The sequence below is a fragment of the Phallusia mammillata genome, chromosome 7 (assembly GCF_965637545.1).
Source record: "Phallusia mammillata chromosome 7, kaPhaMamm4.hap1.1, whole genome shotgun sequence".
NCBI lineage: Eukaryota > Metazoa > Chordata > Ascidiacea > Phlebobranchia > Ascidiidae > Phallusia > Phallusia mammillata.
The window spans coordinates 4,955,471-4,974,607 of record NC_137258.1 but is presented as its reverse complement, the minus strand read 5'-3'; the positions used below and the strand labels follow the sequence as shown (position 1 = coordinate 4,974,607).

The window sequence follows — 19,137 nt, the reverse complement described above, 5'->3', positions numbered from 1 at the left end:
GTATTTCGTCGGGTAAACTTTTTAATTACAGTTTAAGATTATTTTTTACGACCTGACAAGCTTTCCACGCGAAAACTTTTAAGACGATTTAGATATCTTTATAAAATAACCATGCTATCTTTCTCAAGTAAGAAGTAACTTAGAAATTATTTGAATACGCGACATTACAAACATATGTAAGTTATAGAACATATTGTATTGTAAACATAGGCTAGGTATTATTGTACATAATTTGCAATAGCTTTTATTTACACACGTCCGTAAGATCCATACAAAAACCCTGCCTTTTTAAACACTATAAATCTCAACAACCTAGGCTGTGTATCTGGACGTTTTAATCAATGCCTGCAACTTGCCTTTAGATTGCCAAGCAAATTCCAGAGTACCATTATCAACTGGCAGCGCCGGCGCGCTCAACCGCGATAATCAAGCATCAGTGATCACTCCGATACAAACCAGGCCCTCTTGAAGGCATAAGTGTCATATGCGACACCTCAATCACAGCACAGCTGACGGAGAATCCAATTTTTTCACTGATTTTTCTTTGTCACGACGAAAACCCTTCAAATCAAGGTCATTGTAAACTTAAACTTCTTTTTCTGCGTTTTTATTTTGACCGTTATGCCACTTTGCGCCCTTGCAGAAGTAAAGCGCGCGAAGAATGACGTCATAAGCAGAGCGCGAGGTTGAAAATAGAACGTCGGGTGCCAGCTGTTGCAGCGCGAGCCTTCAGCGTGAAGTAATGACTTCACTGTTGTGTATTGGCAAGCTATCAACTTTGCTAACATGCTGAGTGGCCCAAACATGGGCTACTTTGGGATTGGAAATTGAAAAAGGAAACATTCGCAAAAATTTGTGAGCGATGTTTTCGGCGTGTATAGTGTCACAATAGCACGATATTTTTCTTTGTAGAGCATTGTCTACTACAAAAATGCATTTTATATGAGAAACTTTAACTAAGGTTATTACCATAGCACTTAATTCATTGCACATCGTAGGCCTATCCACAATCGCGGTGTGTTGTTTGCAAACAATAAATGTAGTACGTGTTAATCTTAGTTAAGTTGCTAACATACACATGTTCTGCTTTAACACAGCCATTACGTTTCTCTGCATTAAAAATACATGGTGATGTAGGCACCGTTTCACACTTTTCACATGATTCCCTTGGCGCCAACCACCCTTTCAGTTGAAATCCTATACTTCCCTGTCGTGTGGTATTTAAATGCCACCATGACATGTTATGTTTGCCAACCACGCTGATGTATACGATCCGTTGTAGAAATCCAGGGGCCGGAGATCATATAAAATAAGAAGCTTCTACATATAGCCTACGTACAACGAGAATATCATGTACTTAAAACACTTTGGATAATTATTAGGCGCCCTTATCAGGTCCTGAATTTACACTTTTCGTTTTTTTGTGCCGCAATTTCAGCGTGTTTCGAACCTAATTCGAGCTGCGTTTTAAATCGGGTTCAGGCGCATATAAAAGTTTAAACACGTAAAATTGTAGGCTATAGGTGGCGTACAAAATATATTTTTGTTTTACCTGTTTAAGGAAAACTATATATTTAAATAATTCTTCTGCATGTGAACAGGTAGGCCTACAAACCGATCTGACCATTAAGGCCTTTCGGACATAGAAAAAACAAACAGGAAAGACAGACAATTGACCCCGACCAAATCATACGTAACTGCAGCGTGTCATTTAGTCAACGCGTAACGCTAAAAGAGTACATGATGTCGTTTCCGGTGTTTATTTCGCACCTCCCGGGTTTTACTAATAGCACAGCACCAACCAATGACCTTCACCTTTCCATTCTCGTTACAGTGTGAGTTTGGTTGCTGCAGGATGGCAGAGATTACTATGGAAAAATTTAACTTAATGTATCACAAGTATAACAAAGTCATTGGTATCGAATTTTACATGTCCGGTGTTAGGAGAGCGCCCCTCTCCCCCCAAAAGGCAAACGAACTAATCAACAACAAAAACCTGGTCAATGAATGAAGTATTTCAACATTATGACAAGCCTAAAAGTGAAAACAGCGCTAGCAACCATGTTGTTGTTGCGCCAACCTTAAAAAGATAAATTTAACCGAAACGTAGTACAAAAAATAGGTAATGCTTTGCAAACACACACATTGACACTTTCTCCGAACCGTCCACTTCTTTGTAACTTCCGGTTAGCTTTTCCAGTTGATATTATTTTCCATTCATAAAGCATCATTAGCTTGCGATTAATCACACGTGCAGAGTTCTTGAAATTGCTGGATATAACCTTACGAGTTCCAAGAACAGAAAATGATAGGAAGTAGGAGCAACGTAGCACAGTTAATTGTTTTTACTTAGCATTAATTGACCAAAGGTTACGACATTGGGTCCAGGAAAAACACATACATGACGCATAGATTGTAACTACCACAGCCATATCACGTTTTGAGCTTGCAAAACGCTGATAGGAGTTTATTTGGTGGTCGCAACTAAAAGTTTTGATGTAGACATGAATATATTATCTGTGAACAATACTAAAGTGTAAAGCATTTTGCACACACAAGTTGTCGAAGAATTAGGGAGTACTTTAATGAAAATAATGTCTTGTATTAAACTTTCGCTATAAGTTATTTCCGTGGGAAAATTTTGGTGCTGTTTAAACTTATTAATACCCAACCATAATCGGCTATAATAAAGATTCGCAAAAGGCAATACTAGCTAACACAAATACGGTCTAGAAATGGTTAAAACGGTAGCGTAAAAACAAGCCCATGTTTATTTGTAAAATATATTCCACAATGGCTATTTTCTTACACCTATTCTTGTCGAAACGGTCAAATTGCAATCGGTTGTACCAAGACATTCAGCATTTCAGCCAAAAAATATATATAATAATTTATAATCAGATAATCTCGTTTATCGCAGGTTTTCTCCCATGTATTATATTTAAATTTTCACTGCGACACGTTGACCAACACCTTGAAAACACGATGTCCATTCATAAAAATAACCGCAATTTCAGTGCTGTACAGTGTACTAAATATAATCCTATTGCATTGTAGTGCCCCATACGTAACCACAAAACAAGCATTTCCTCTCAAACAGGTGATTAGTGGGTTGTCACACAAGCGACCGTGTTTTTCAGGTGCGGTACGCATTAGTAAAGTCTCAGTTTTGTCGCTTCTTTGTTACCAATTTAAATACAGGAAAGATGAACTGTTATGAGATATTGCAGTGTTTTTTATCAAGGTTTAAGGGACTGTTTTTTGTGCTCGATTTATTTTGATATTGCTTGTGGTGAACTAGTGTTCTCAAACGTTGTAATGCGACGCGTTTGATGTTTGTACCGCATGTGACGTGATAATGTCTGGCCGCGAGCTACAAAAGAGACCGTTTAAAAGATAACATTGCGTTGAATATGATATTTCGCAGAAAATATAGTATGTTAGAGGGTGTAAAAATTCGTGTGTTTAATGCAACCTATCGTAGAGGGTACACAAAATTGCAATTTACTAGTGTTAACGGTAAGCAATATACAAAAAGTAAATTTAAACAAGGTTTAATCTGACTTGTCTTTAAAATACTTTCCAACTTGTTTAGCACAGAATTATTGAAATGTATAGCCTTAGTCAGCAAATCCCATTTCACAATGTTTTGGGGTACGCTTTACTGGGTAAGTTACTACTAAGAAATTTGAAGGAACTACATGGTAACCCTGCAGGACACCGAATACGGTTTTGACAACTCGGCGAAAAAAAGAGAAGGGCAAGAGTTTCCAAACACAAAGAAAACAGAAAGGGAACTTACCAAGTCTAATCCAGGTAGCGAAAATCGTGAAATCTGTCATAACTCAAGGAAGTAAGTGTCAGGATGTTGTGAGGCAAACCTCCGTAAAGTGAAACATTATTCAAAGCTAGAATAGCAGGAAATGAGTTAAGAAAATTTTCCACACAGTTCTTAATACTAGAAAACGAGTAATGCGTTTAGGTAAGTACCGAAATATTTTTGTGCATTGTTGTGAGAATATTGCAAAATTGCAAGGTGGTTTTTGCAATATTAAACTTTTCAAATTCCCGGAATTGGAATTTAATACTGTGTAAGCTGATATATTTGCAATTGCTGCCTCAGTTTTCAGAAATCGTGGGTCACCAATGGGTTTGAGCGCACAACAGTCCATATAGGGTGAGATGTAAGCAGTGCTTTAAAAAGTTCCGAGTTTTCTGAATACACATTGCAACTGCAATGGTTGAAAGTTTTTTGCGATCAACTTTTCTTCGCGTTTACGCCTTGCCAAGTTGATTTTAACGTCGAAAAGTATTTCACCTACAGAAGAGTCATAATATGGCACAAACAGTTTGCGTATATGCATTCCAACGAGTATTGCAAATAAATAATGTACGATACATTAAAAAAAGTTTTAAGGCAGTGGGCCTTTTATTTTTTAAATTCAAATCAAAACGGTCATGGGTGATTGCTCGTAGCTCGTTCAAATCCTGGTTCCAGCATAAAAATCGATGATATAATACACATGGGTGGTGTTAGCGAAAAGACAAATTAGAACATTTTAAGTGTAAATATTTTCATTGTTGCAACAACTCTATGCTCAAGGGGACACGCGTTGAGACGTCATTGCTAGTTGCGTAATCCCTACAATTAGTTGCCAACTTGCTGTGGTAGGCAGAGAAAGGGATACTCTAATTGGTTAGTACGTTCATATTAGGAGCAACATGAAAAAAGCTCTTGAAGCCAGACGTGTTTTTTTACCGTCTTACAAACTTTACTTGCAATTATTGAAAATCATTTTTCGCTGAATGTGTTTTGGTAACTTATTACCATTTTAACATGAATATCTGTTAATGTAGTGGTAACAATAATAAACTGCCAAAATAGCGGGATATAATACGCCCAAACTTGTAAAGCATACCGCAAAGGTATTGCTGTTGTTCGTCCTAAAGTTGGTCGTCAACATTTAACCAGAACGCATGCCAATTTCATGTTTGGTAAACTTATGTTTGATGTAAAAGTGTTTGATATAAAATGCCGAAAAAAGTTAAATGGTCCTGCACAGTTCAACAACGCTTCCAGATCCAAAAAAATCATTCACGCCCATTCCACGCCCCAATTTAGTCATTTAAGGGCTTTCATCCCTTGAGAATGCTGAAGCGTGGCATCAGTCAGTAAAGCCTGCATCGCACCTTTTCGAGGAAGCTATTTCCATCAGCATTATTTCGGGCACATCCGCTACGATTAATCAGTGGCAGGGCCTCGTGCATTACCGCGCAATTTTTCCTAACCCAGCAGGGTCACTCGGCTGCCACGTGCACGAACGGTCCGAGCTACCCCTTAGTGACGTCACAATCCCCGGTCGTGACGTCACCTGTCATGAACGCGTGTCACGAAATAGCAATCAGCAGTCATATTTGGCGGCGCAAAGATAAGGTTTCGCATGTTTCGAATGATATTTTGTACCATTACAGGACTCCTGTACAATGGAAAAAACCATGACTCGGCAAAAGTTGAGAAATATCTCTCTAAATGTGTTAAAAAAAGTAAGAATAAGTGGGTCATGAATGATTCAATCAGTTCTGACGTCATGCAGTTATTTCCTCGTTAACATTTCTAGTGACTACCACAGGACTGGAAAAGTTGTTTGAGTCCATACTGAATCGCAAACTAACCAGTTTCCATGAATTTTTTCATCGGTAGTTAATTACTTAGGGATTTACAACGGAAATAATCAATTTATGACGCATGTTTATGGAGAGGCGCAATTCCAATCGCTGTGACTTTACAAATTACTTGTTGATGGTAAAATCCGCTATAGAATAGGGTTGATGCTGAAGAAAATTACTACGATGTCAAGCATTGGCAGTTTTTGACATTATAAGTTGATAATGTGTCTGTTTTGTATCTAATAAAATCTGTTTTGTATCTAATAGCAAATACTATTCTTTCTTGCTTGCAACGGTTTATTGACATATGACCAGGCACGTAGTTTTAACCCTGAAAAAACGTATTTGACCTTGTCATTTGGCGTTATAGTTTACAATATACCGGGGTCAAACCAGGACAAAAATTCGGTAACTCAAAGTTTACTGGCGTATGACGTTAAATGTCATTTATATACGCCATCTTCTACGAAAAAGCGCTGATATAGGTGATTAAACTTTAACAAACATCGATACGTTTTTTCGGAATACCACTTGCAAAAAGAACAGTAAAAATGAACAATTTAGTCATGGAGTCATTTGTTACCCAATCTTGTTGTGGTTTGGATTATAAGTAACTGTTTTTGTTATGTACCAAATCCTGCGCTAAAGTGAAGTATGCCATGTAATGTAAACATCCCTGGCCAAATGCAAATCACAGAAAACTGATTTACAATCTAGATGTCCACGCAAAAGGGTACCGTCAAAAATTGTTCAAACATTGTGATTAACGTATCGGTACTGTTTCAAAAAGACCTAACTTATCTAAGTAGGGTATAATATTAAGCTTATGGTCTCTCCAAACAATACAAATTTACCTCAACTTAAACGTATGTACATTTTTAAATGTACAAAGCTTTCCGACGTTTGCTGTATGGAAAAGATGCATGCACCACTCGCAACACAGTATTTAAATCTTTTGGGATAATTAGCTGACTTGCAACATGAAACAAGAGTATATGTGCATTACAACAAAGTGTAAAAAGTCGCTATATTATGTCTTCTCTTATTCAGTGCTAAATTAACTTTGAAATATGGTGCAAAAGCGAATTTGCTCTATTGTATAAAAGCCGACCAGTAATGTAAATCAGGAATAGTAAATTAGGTAAACACCAGTTTTATATCAGTAAGTTTCAGTAAGCATTAAACTTAGCCCTTGACGTTTTAAATGCCTTCAAAGTAACGCGATTTATCTTTAAAAACGGTTAATAACACAGTGGTGTGACGTATATGTACACTACGTACACGTAGCACTATTATACATCAGTATAACGTATCAGCCCATACCCTCGAATGAATAATTCTTATGAAATCATGTGCTGTTGTTGTTTTTGCGCTTAGCATCGTCACAACTAGCCTTAATGCAGCCTCATGTATGCGTTGTATCAGTATTCTTGGACTTTGGTAAAAATAGTATTTACCTTAAGAAGGCGCGAGGAAAAAGAGTGTACCAAAGTAGAAACATACCTTTTGTGGTGGCCGACTTTTTACGGGGGTATGAACCCAACATAGTGCTAAATTTTTAGACTGATATAGATCACTGTGTGGCGTGCAACAGAAAACGCTACAAAGCATGTTTGAGATTTTGTCAAAATTGTTTAAGTTTTAAAACGTAACGTTTTTTTGTTTAACTTTTCCTCAAATTTTCTAGATCCAATTTGCCCCAGTCAAATTCAGTTACCTTGCGCAAAACTATAATAGGGATAAAAGTAAAAACAATTGTTTACATATTGTAGTTGTTATGTAATCCCTGGGAATCGGACATTTTCACTAGTTCTTGATCTGGAATAAACTATTTTCGTTCTGGTCAAAACTTTTGTGCGTAGTTAATAATACAAAAATGAATGCCATCTAAACTGCAGTATGGTAAATTTCAATTAAACATAGATTTTTTTTATACCCGTATTAATTCTAATACGGCAAACGCACAGAGCTGACCCCACAGAAAGGGCTGCGGCTAAATTTACTTGCAAAGGTGCACATGCCAAATAAGACACTGTGCCCCTGACGTCACATCACGTATTGTTGCTATAAATGCTGGGGCACGCGACTGCCATTGTATCAGACTTCATAAGTCACTTTCACACACAGGTTTTGCAGTAAACACGATAGAGCAAGCTAAATATTATACTGTGGTGTGGTAAATTATCATTTAAGGTGAAAATTGAGATATCCAGGATATGGAAAAGACATTGGCAATTTGGGGGCTTTGTTGCCTTGCAGTAGCTTTAGGTAAGTCAATGTTTTGATTTCGCAATTATATGTGTTGTGTATACAGCGTTAGTATTATGTGGGATAATATAAGAAAGCAAAATGTGTGCTTGTGTTGACTACCAGGTGTTTACGTAAACCACTTGTTACGTACAAAATAATAGGTGCTTGGAAAAGTCGTACTTAAAGGGAAATTAATCAGCGTGATATTTAAGGATGGAAAGATCAAACATCACAACTCCCGTTTGAAAAATGAAATGGTTAAGCGTATTTGAAACACTGCATCTTTATGTAGGTAGTCCAATCTTTTCGGAACCTCCAGACGTAGAAATAGATGACATTTACAGAATCAACGAAATAGAACGTAAGTACTATTGAAAATGAACTAATTTTTTTGGTGTTAAAATTTTCCTCCTAAAGTATCGTAAATTTGCGTTTGAAATTCCAGTTTTAGTTACAGACATTTTCTGTTCCTAAATAGTATCTTAACATACAAATAACAAATTTTAGTTTCAAATAACAAATAAATTTTTACTTGTTTTAGCTCTTTTTTACAACATTTTAGACTTACCTTAACCGGTTGAAGTTTAGGTACTTTGCAATGACTGATTTCTCCAATTTAGGCAAAGTGACTGAGAGGCAGAACAGAGTGGCACCTAACTGTCCGAGTGAGGAATCTTGCATGAAAAGTTGTCCACTGGGGCATGTAAAAGACGAATTAGGCTGCCCGATTTGCAATCTGTGCAAAGAAGAAGGAAGTTTTGAAAGTGATATCGCCGTTAACAGTAAGTGGTATATATTTAATGATACACATTAAGGTGTAATTTGATCACGAATAGTTTCATGTTTTAATAATTCCCGCTGCTTTTAAAATTTTGGGTATGAGTCGGTAAACGTAATTTTATTGTTCAATTTAAAAAAGATTTTAGATGTACCTCGGCAAAATTATCAACTAAACTGAACAGTATTTAGCGGATCTAAACCTTCTGATTTATACAACGCAAAATGAAAATGTGATATATCCACATACGACAGTTTATACGACTTTTCAGTGATTCGTCATAATGATAGTTATGTGACATCTCACACACGTAATTATACATTTTATAGCAATATGAAGTAGCGTATTTCTAGGGAACGGATTATGATTGAAAAACAGAAAACGAATTCAAGCGCATTTTACACAAATTTCTCTTCTTCTAGAAAAATCTTACAAACAACTGCTGAGACAATTTGGAGCAGACGAATCTTGTGAGGCAGACAAACTGAACAGAGGAGCAATGTCGAATAAAGACCAGGAATGGCCGAAAGAGGGCGATCAAGTTATAGTTCCCTATATATTCAGCGAAAGCGTCAGTAAGTAAAAGTTAGCTCAACCAGTTCAGAGTAAAAACTCTGTAAGTTAGAACAAGGCTTTTCAAGCTGTATACTTCGCTCACTTTTATGCACTGTATATTATTTTAAATCAATAGTATTTTTGCCCACAAACATAATTACGTTTGTTTAATGATTAAGTTTGTACTTGTCCTTGGCCTTTGGTTAGACACTCTAATATAACGTTCGAAATATTTTGATACGTGTAACTATAGTATGCTCTGGGTTTATACAGAGACACAAAAATTGTGGTAATGCGTCTGAGCGATAAATTAGGTTGTGTTAGGCATTTCTCGTGGTCATCAGGGCAAAGTATGATTGTCCAGTAGTAGCCCAATAAGCAATAGTACGGTATCCAAATGGGGACACGGGGTCAGAACACAGCACTGCATCTACGTAGAGACTTTGACTAACACAGAAACCTAGGAAATGAAATGTGACGCACTCGTTTCCCCCTTCTAAGGAGCGAATCAGTTCCTGACGTGGTCGCTTGAATCACACTAGTTGGTTGTGCATTACTTGGCGCTTCACAAACAAGTGACGCTGTAAAACAAAGATGCAGCTTAAATCACTACTTAATGTGCGATGAATCGACTTCTATCATTTGTGATCGTAAACAAGCTGATAATCAGAATAGTTCGTTAACACACAGCGCTAGTGTACCTTGACATATTTTCTAAATATGCTTTGGACGCTTAAACTTGCTTTGCTTAAAAATCCACATTAAATTGCTTAAACTGTTGTTAGGAGAGGATGTAATTTTTGTAAACATCATTTCCTTTTCGTTTTTCTATAGGTTTTAAACATGAATCTTTCAAATTAAAACCCATTCTTTGTAATCATCGCCCAGACTTCATACAGTGGTCCCAATAGGCCTTGCATTTGAGAAGAAGTGCATAACCGGTGCAAAATGCGCAATTTAAAGCAAACAATTTTATCATCGTCAGAGCGAATGCTGCAAGAAGTGTCTTGTAATCTTTGTCGATTTAACCACCAACCATTACAATATAAGTTTCAGGGGTTTCCAGAAACCCTAAACTCGTAAAAAGCCCCAAACACGCCAACCCTAAAAAACTCACGCAGCAAAAAAGTTTTTGAAGTTATACGAGATTTCATTTTTGATTTAATGTTTAATCCCTTCAAATACCCCTAATTTCAATCGGGCTAAAAATCTTATTTGAAAACCTCTCAAATAAAGTATCGAAAAGGTGCAAAACGCCACTAAGGTGCAAAACATTAAATCGTAAACAAATCAATTAATAGCATCTAAAACGTGATCAAACGACCTCTTACTTACAATAAGGAAAACACTGTAAAGCTATATCCGATTTTTGTAATTTTTTGGTAATTGACGCTACATGAAAAGCATCTGCAATAGAAAAAAACAAGCCAAATCCAAAATTAAAAAGTATCGTTGAACTTACAGGCGAAAGTAAAAGGAACAACATTCGAAATGGCATTTCATTGTACCATGCTAATACCTGCATTCGATTTGTTCAACGAACGTCCCAAACCAACTACATCGAATTTGTCGGCACAGGCGGCTGTCAATCATACGTCGGTATGATAGGAGGACCACAAAAGGTAAGTTAGTTTTTAACTTTGTAAGTCCCGGCTTGCTTAACGGTCGACGGCGGTTTAAATACAAAAATAGTCATCAACTAGATTTTTTAACAGATTTACTGGTGGTTTAAACCTTTTTCTGTTTATAAAAAAAATATGTCGTGTCTAGAGTTGTAAAATACAGAAGATATTGTTGCCAGGCATAACATCAAATTTATAGAGCTCTTCTGGCAAATGTATTTTTATTCCGACGTTTCGACGTTCTATTTTTATTCCCACGTTTTCGACGTCGCCTTGCACGACACGAAAAACTGCACTGTACGACGCGAGTTCTGAGTTATTTATCCAGACAAAGGCGACCTGTATAGGACGTCGAAACGTGGAAATAAAAATACGTTTGCCAGAAGAACTCTACAAACTTGTAAAATATTGCTTAATATAACTATGTCTAACGTTAGGGCTGCCAAAGTTTTACCTTGTTTTATCAAAAGCATCAAACAAAAACGAAGGTTTCAATTTTTGTACGACAAACAGGTTTGGATCGGGAATGGCTGTGACAACAAAATTGGAACAATCCTTCACGAACTGATGCACGCCCTCGGTTTCTGGCACGAACAGTCACGTGGTGACAGAGACAGCTACGTCAACATTCATTGGGAGAACATAATTGATGGTAGGTAGCCCTGTTTTAGGTTGCAGTGTTTAATAGTAACAACAAATCAATCCCAATAACAATAGTATCCACTACTTTACTAATGACTACAGTAGCTTTGCCGAAACGTCCAAATTACGAAATGATGCATATTATGCCACCTTAATGGCAATTTAATTCTTATTTGAACTGCCAAAAACTTACAAAACAAAAACCGCTCGAATTGGTAAGAAGTAGGCTACGTTTTTAGACGAGTTTCTTTTTCTCATTTACAGTTTAATACTTTTAAAAAGAATTTCGACGTCCTAAAACTGGTTTGGGCAACAAGAAAAAACAAACAAACAAAACAAACAATATATTTCTGTTACAGGATTTACAGGAAACTTCGAGAAACAATCCACATCTGTTTGGAACTCCTACGGCTCCGCCTACGATCTTGGCTCCGTAATGCATTACGGTGGCTACTTTTTCAGTAAGGACAGAAACTCACCTACAATTACTGATAAGTAAGTTTCTGGTAAAGAGCATTTGACACTGTGTGCTACATCTAAAATTTCTTGAGAAAAAAGAAAAAAAAGAATTGTAGTTCAGTTCGTATGTTTATTTGTCTATTGTTGTTTCCCAAGAAAATGCAAATACGCGGCGAGACGAATAAACTAAATTTGTTGTATGATAAAAAAGAAATCGGGCCACACATGCTAAGTCTGTGAAAGAAGGGTCGATAAAGCCCAATATGGACTTTAAAAGTCGAACATTAAAATTAGTAAAAACCAATCAAACAAGAAACTGGATATTTCTGTAGGTTTAAAAATGCATTTTCTGTCGTTTCAGAGCTGGCACACCAGTGGTATCTCAAAGAGAAAGATTTACGGAAGAGGACTTAAAACAGATCAACAACAAGTACCAATGTTCAGGTACATTATACAACAAAAATAACCTTGTCTTTGATACGTCTTGGTTAAGAACAAACAAATAAATATTAAATGTTTATAGGTACCATCTCAAACACGCAACCAGTTACCACCACTACCACGACCACGACACTAGCACCGGGAACATGCGCAGATCTTGTGTCAAAGTACGTAACCTATTTTCAAATTGTTTTAACACTATTTTGGTTCTGCTGCCGTGTTTAAGCCAATTTGTTGATGCTTGGTTGACGAAAAGTAAAGGTTTTATCCTTAATTTCGAGTTGAGATTTACGGATGGTAGGAATTCTCAAGTAATGCATAATACCACTAAATAGATCTATTTGGGCGGACTTTTTAACCCATGAAAAGTGTCATAAAAGGATCATAGACTTTTGCAAGTGAGTTCGCCACGAACACCGCAAAGTTGTGTCGCAAGGGTTATCCACTTGTTATAATGAACAAAAAAGTTAAGTTAAGAATAACACCGCTCTTTACATTCAGGGGAACCTGTGATTGGTACAAGGCCAATAACTATTGCGCTACTTCGACACAAGTCCGACAACAATGCCGTCTTACCTGTGGCCTCTGCACGGCAGGTAAAAAAAACGATTATAGTTTAAAATAAGTATGTAAGGGTCCGGAAAAACCAAGGAACCGTCGGTAAATGCTTTGCGGCGTAACACAAAAATATTATTGGAGATAATTTGGGTAAAATACGAAACCTATTAAATTTCCACAAATATAGGTTCAATCTAACGTATTTGGTGTAAGATAATGAAACAACAATGTAATCACATCTTTATTGTTATATGTGGTAAAGCTACAACAGCTCCTCCAACGACAACAACTCGTCCAACGACAACACGTCGTCCAACAACAACAACTACTACTACCGCAGCAACCACAACTAAAACAATCACAGGAAATGGAATTTGTGGAGACAATAGCCAGTAAGTAAAATTTAACCAAGCAGTGTTTGAAATATTTTGATACAAAATGAAACGTTGTTCAGTAAATTCATAATGTCAATATGACTGTATTGTAAGATAAACTAGTAAATACCGTCTACTTTTAAACTGTTTTTTACCGGTGAGTTATTTTTTAAGGTATTGTCCACAATGGAAAAACAGTGGGCATTGCACAGACAACTTTAAAGCGTACATGACGACCAACTGCAAACTGAGCTGCGGACTCTGTGTCTCCACCACACCACCAACAACTACACAACGTAAATATACTAGGGTATAATGTACCAGAGTGTAACGTATGAACAAGTTTTCAAAGCTTTACGTTTATTGAGAACGAAAAACTAAAAAAATATTTTATTTCAACCTTGTATTTCTCATTTTTAGCTGCAGTAACCAACCCAGCCGGAACAAAGAAGTGCTTCGATTTATACAAGTAAGCATTTAATCTGTTTTAGCGCTAATCAAACAGGAATATAGTAGAAAATAAAGTCCATCAAATACGAAGGAAAAAATACCAAAGAAGTCGACTTGCATGTCGTTTTTTATGTACCAGTAGCAAATTCTAAGATAGGTTGTTAAGCCTCTCAAAAACCCAATCATGTAACTCGTAAACTGTCTGTTTACATTAAATATCTACAAGTACTATAAGATATAAAATGAGATCCAGAAACACCAGTCGTATACATAAAGTGTAATTAAATATTGTTCTAATTGAATCAATGGACATGTCTATGGAAATTTTTGCTATGCATGATATTAATGATTTTTGTGTTTTTAGGCTAAGCAGCTGTCAGCATTGGGAGTCAGCTGGCTACTGCCAAACAAAGCACGTTACATTCATGAAGACAAACTGCAACGCAACATGCGCACTTTGTACAGGACAAGGGGTTACCACTACACAAGCACCGGCGTGCACCAATTTACATGGAAGGCAAGTCAAACTTAATAGAAACGTTTGCGTCTACATAGCGCTTGAAACAGCTGCTGAATTGCATTTTTAAATCACTGGGGGTTATAGACCCTATGTTTGCTTTATGCAAACGAAACCTGCACAATAAAACACACATTAAACAAGCAATAAAAATAAGATAAAAATAACTACATACTTTAAACTGTTGGTTTAACTTGTATTTCTTGTTTTCAGTTGTACTAAATGGGCGGAATATGGTTACTGTTCGAAGAATTATGTAAGCTACATGGCCAAGAACTGCCGAAAAGCGTGCGGACTCTGCAACGGAGGTGTAACCACCACTCCTACCACAACGACTCCTAGTGCTAATGCTGGACCAGGTAAAACGTTGTGTGTTATTGGAAAATAGACAAATGTGTGCGATGATTAAAGGTTAAGACTTGTGTTCACATATATGAAACAGTATGCGTGTACGAAACCTTTTGATACACAAGTTTCACAAACAAGCAAAACAACTAACATTCAGTTTATTCAGCTTGTATATATTTTTAGCAATTCAAATATATGTAAAAAGTAACTAACTTGCATAAATCACAAGTTAAGACCATATACCTCAATCACAATTTCTCTATTTAGTTCGCTACTATGGAAATTGCGGAATACCAGACCAGGCTCTCAACTACCGCATTGTCGGAGGTAAGTGATAACAAACATGACAAATATAGGCTAAATTACAGGAAATTAATAATGTTTTTCTTCAGGCAAGGAAGCTATTTACAAATCTAGTCCCTGGATGGTCAGCATCAGACAAGCCAATGGCCAAGATTTGTGTGGCGGAGTTCTAATTTCCAATCGATTCATGTTAACTGCAGCTCATTGCTTTGGCGGGTAAGATAAATATAACTTGTTGCTATAGTTATAATGTAACTTGACGTTTCAGTTGAAAAACAGTAGGGGCGTAACCAACTATTCGTTAGGGAACTTGCGTTCTTTAGGCATTTGTTCGTGGTCAGCCAAATGTGTACTGCAGGGTCAAACGGTTTAGACACTAGCCCTTTGGACTTAAATACCATTGGGCCTGAAAAGAGAAAAAGGATGCAAATAAACTCGACTTTACTTCGTACATGACTTGTGCGAACTACGATACTATAGTAATGCAAAAAGGTTGAGAAAACCTTGTAAATTTACTATGTACCGTTTTGAAAAACATTGTACATTGTAATGGAGGAATATTTTGGACTTTCCAGGACCAAAAACCCAACTGAGAGTCTGTATTACGCTTTTCTTGGAAAGTACCACGTATCCGCCAATATACACGACGCGGGACAAAAGAAAGTGTTTTTCAAGCACATTACCATCCACCCTGCTTACAATCACGGCAACAGTGACAACGATATCGCTGTGATTGAGGTAACTTTAAATTTTCTTGCCCGATGCTGCTGTGGTAAAATATAGCATTAAAATGTAAGTAGAATAAATAGGCGTTTCCTAATTAAGGTAGGGCTATCGATCTAGGTTTGCAACAGCCTCAGCACTGTCAACCACATAAATAGCAAGTTTAAAACAATACACAATTCAAATTAGTTGATTTCAAACCTTGTTTTATGGTGAAAAGTAAATTTAAGCCTTGTGTGAAACTGAAGCAATCCAATACCCCTATAAAAACAACGCACTATTTCATAAAATCCAAATAGAGATGGTTAAAAAGGGTATTGAATAAAAAGAAACTGGCAAATCCTATGGTTTAAATCTATCACGTAAAACCTAAACCCTAATAAAGTATTAATTAAAAATAATACAATTTCGTTGCAGTTCACTGAATCTGTAACTTTTACCGACTACATCAGACCGATCTGTCTTCCTCCGGGATACCAAGAGCCTCTGCCAGGAACAGTGGCCCTTGTTTCAGGATGGGGCGAAACAAAATGTAAGTAAACTTTGAGTGTTCTGAATTCCCTATTCCTAACACTCTATTCCTAACAAAAAACACTATTCCTAACACTTACAATTTAAATCGGCAAAAACAAATTAAGCTTACATTAAAATGTTTTGTTGCAGTTAAAACCAAAAACGATCATTTGCAAAATATCGAGCTTTCGGCAACTAACTCGTGAGCTTGCATCAACATAAACGTGTTGAAAACAATTACTTTGTAACCGTATATGGGTAAGCTTTCAAGCAATGGGTAAAGATTGCTTTATTTCACTTCCCAGTCACTTGGGGCATCCGGATAATCAAATGCAACCGCAACGAGGAAGCAATAAACTGCGCTTGTTGATCTTGGTACCACTTTAAATCAAATACAATTTACGAGAAATTTCGCACAGTCATAGTGCAAAAGTTAAGTTTGTTTTTCTTCTTTTAGCTGCAACCCAGAGCAACGATGTAATGCTTCAGGTTGACGTGCAAATCATTGATAAAGGAACTTGCAACGTATGGATGAAAGCACAGAGTGGTATTAGTGGGGAAGTAACTGATAATATGTTTTGCGCGGGACATCAAACTGGAGGCAAAGACGCTTGTCAGGTACGAAATTTGTTGAATTGATTTAAAAGTTGCGCGATAAACTTTCGACAATAGTAGAACAAACCAGGGTTCCATCGAAAAAAACTGCTGCAGAGGAAGTGAGTTTAATCATAACAACCATCTACTTTTGGGAATAGTTGGCTAAAACAAAAGATTTACAAAGACTTTAACCTACTTCAAGTATAGGCTAAGTTTTGTCATCATGACATAGAAACGAAAAGAACAATCTTGAAAGTATACAAACTAAGAGATATGCCGAATAAGAGAAATTACAGACACAATTGTCAACAAGTTAACTGCAGGTGTTTAAATCTTGTTGTCATGCGGAGCACTCAACCAACGCAAAGCTCTAAAACGTGCTGATGACATATTAACTTTATGATCACATGATCTTAAGGGCACACGAGACAACACAAGAATTTTCGAATTTATAAAACGTATTATTTTCAACAGGGAGACAGTGGCGGTCCATTGGTGCAGCAAGAACGTGGGGTGCACTACCTTAAAGGACTCGTGTCGTGGGGTTACGGCTGTGCCCGGGTAGAAAGACCTGGTGTCTACACAAAGGTAACTTGACAAAATACTTCAAATATTTTACAATGATCCTACAGCAACATTCTCCAAATTTACTAAATGTCCATTATATTTACGACCGGTTCGAAATTTTATGAAAAGTTTAAGGGCAAAACCTTACACAAATCTATGTTTGCAGGTTTCAAGCAAAGTTGACTGGATCAACGGGATTATGGAAGCATAAAAACCGAATTTTAAAAGTGAATATTTTTTCATTCTACATTTTTGCCACTGGGCTGTACCCCCCTAATTCTAATAACACTGTTTATATAACCGGCACACTTCTGCCAAACCGTAGTAGTGCAATACTGTGTGCTACATGTGCGTTTTGTATATACACCGTCATTTGTGCTTTTGAAATTATTTATAGAAATCTTTTTTCTTGTATTTTTATGTGAACGTTTTCTTTTTATCGAAGTGAATACATCTTAGTGCAAGTAATGATACTATTGGTGTTACTTGTGAAATTGAAATAAATTATTTAAAAAATCAATAAAGTTGTGTGATGGGCCAGCTGTAGTTTTTGTACCGTTGGGACAGTTTTTTTTAAGTTAGAAAAACTTTAATGCCCCATACGGTGGTTGCTCGTCATTGGATGGCGCCCTTATAAAATTTGCTATCGGAGCTCAATTCAAAGCAAAAATCCAATATACCCTAAAACAGGGGTCGGCAATCTTTTGTGCACGGCGGACCGTTTTTGAAACTAAAATTTTATCGCGGACCGGTCTTCAGAAAAGTACAAATATTTAGCAATAAAAACGCCGAAATTAGTTTATCATCCCCGGGATACATGGGTCAAACGTTTTATAACATAATTTATACGGCCCGGTAACGCAACCCTCGCGGACCGGTACCGGGGCGCGGACCGGCGGTTGCCGACCACTGCCCTAAAACGTTTTCAGTTTTTCTTTCTCCGATGCGGCCCAGCTTTGAAATTATCAAATGTTTTGATTACACTTTCTGTGATGATTATGCCGAACACAAAGTCGAAAATGAAAATTGCATTGCAAGAACATGAGCCAACCCGCTTCCAGCAGCTACAATTAACCACGTCTATACCATGCAACATCAAGTCTGGAAGCGGAAATTCTACTTACACCATAACTCACGTCAGTCGCACATTTAGCTAATTTTTATAGGTGACGCAAAGAGCACCAATCCCTAATGAAAACGGTGAATCTTTAAAATATGCCTACGGTTCGGGCTGTTAGGGTTTGAGTTAGGTATTATGATTAAAAATTAAATGAAATTAACCTCAAAATTTAGTTCTTAATGTACCATGTCAAAAAATAACTTTCCAACCCTACCCCAACTTAGCTGCTAAATAAAGAAATAAATCAGCTCACGCGTCACCTATCCAAAATTAGCTAAATGTGCGGCTGAAGTGAGTTATGGTGTAAGTAGCTCTCCCGAAAAACAAACTGGTGACGCGCAGGTTAACACACAATGTGAGGTTATTGTTTCGGTTTGCAGTGTGTGCGCGCGTGCAATATCAGTTATTTAATTGTGGTGTCATAATACGTGTGAAACAAAGAAATAAAAATCAGCAAATGAAGTAAACAGAACAGAACATTCAGCATAACATTTTATAAAGAAAAGTCTATTTGGATGAAACTCGTAAACAACCATAAGGTCTATGTTGCTGGAATTGTTGCCAAAACATAGTTCTAAACGAGTCTAAAATGCTGTAGTATTTCGCAAAAGTCATGAAACATTGTAAGACATTTTTCTACGTAGTTCCACCAT

At 36.9% G+C, this 19,137-nt stretch overlaps 1 protein-coding gene across 1 annotated transcript; it reads left to right on the top strand.

The window, feature by feature from the left end:
* The first annotated feature begins 7,475 nt into the window (after positions 1-7,475).
* On the top strand, positions 7,476-17,888 carry LOC145238789 (uncharacterized). The gene is made up of 22 exons (XM_080102053.1): positions 7,476-7,935; positions 8,210-8,278; positions 8,538-8,699; positions 9,118-9,270; positions 10,715-10,872; positions 11,386-11,524; positions 11,874-12,009; positions 12,335-12,417; positions 12,497-12,581; positions 12,916-13,010; positions 13,235-13,364; positions 13,521-13,642; positions 13,767-13,815; positions 14,161-14,313; positions 14,527-14,672; positions 14,929-14,988; positions 15,054-15,180; positions 15,540-15,702; positions 16,105-16,219; positions 16,658-16,818; positions 17,272-17,385; positions 17,531-17,888. Exons 1-22 carry the CDS (start codon positions 7,884-7,886, stop codon positions 17,573-17,575), a joined length of 2,517 nt encoding a protein of 838 aa, XP_079958179.1. The 5' UTR covers positions 7,476-7,883; the 3' UTR covers positions 17,576-17,888.
* Positions 17,889-19,137: the final 1,249 nt, after the last annotated feature.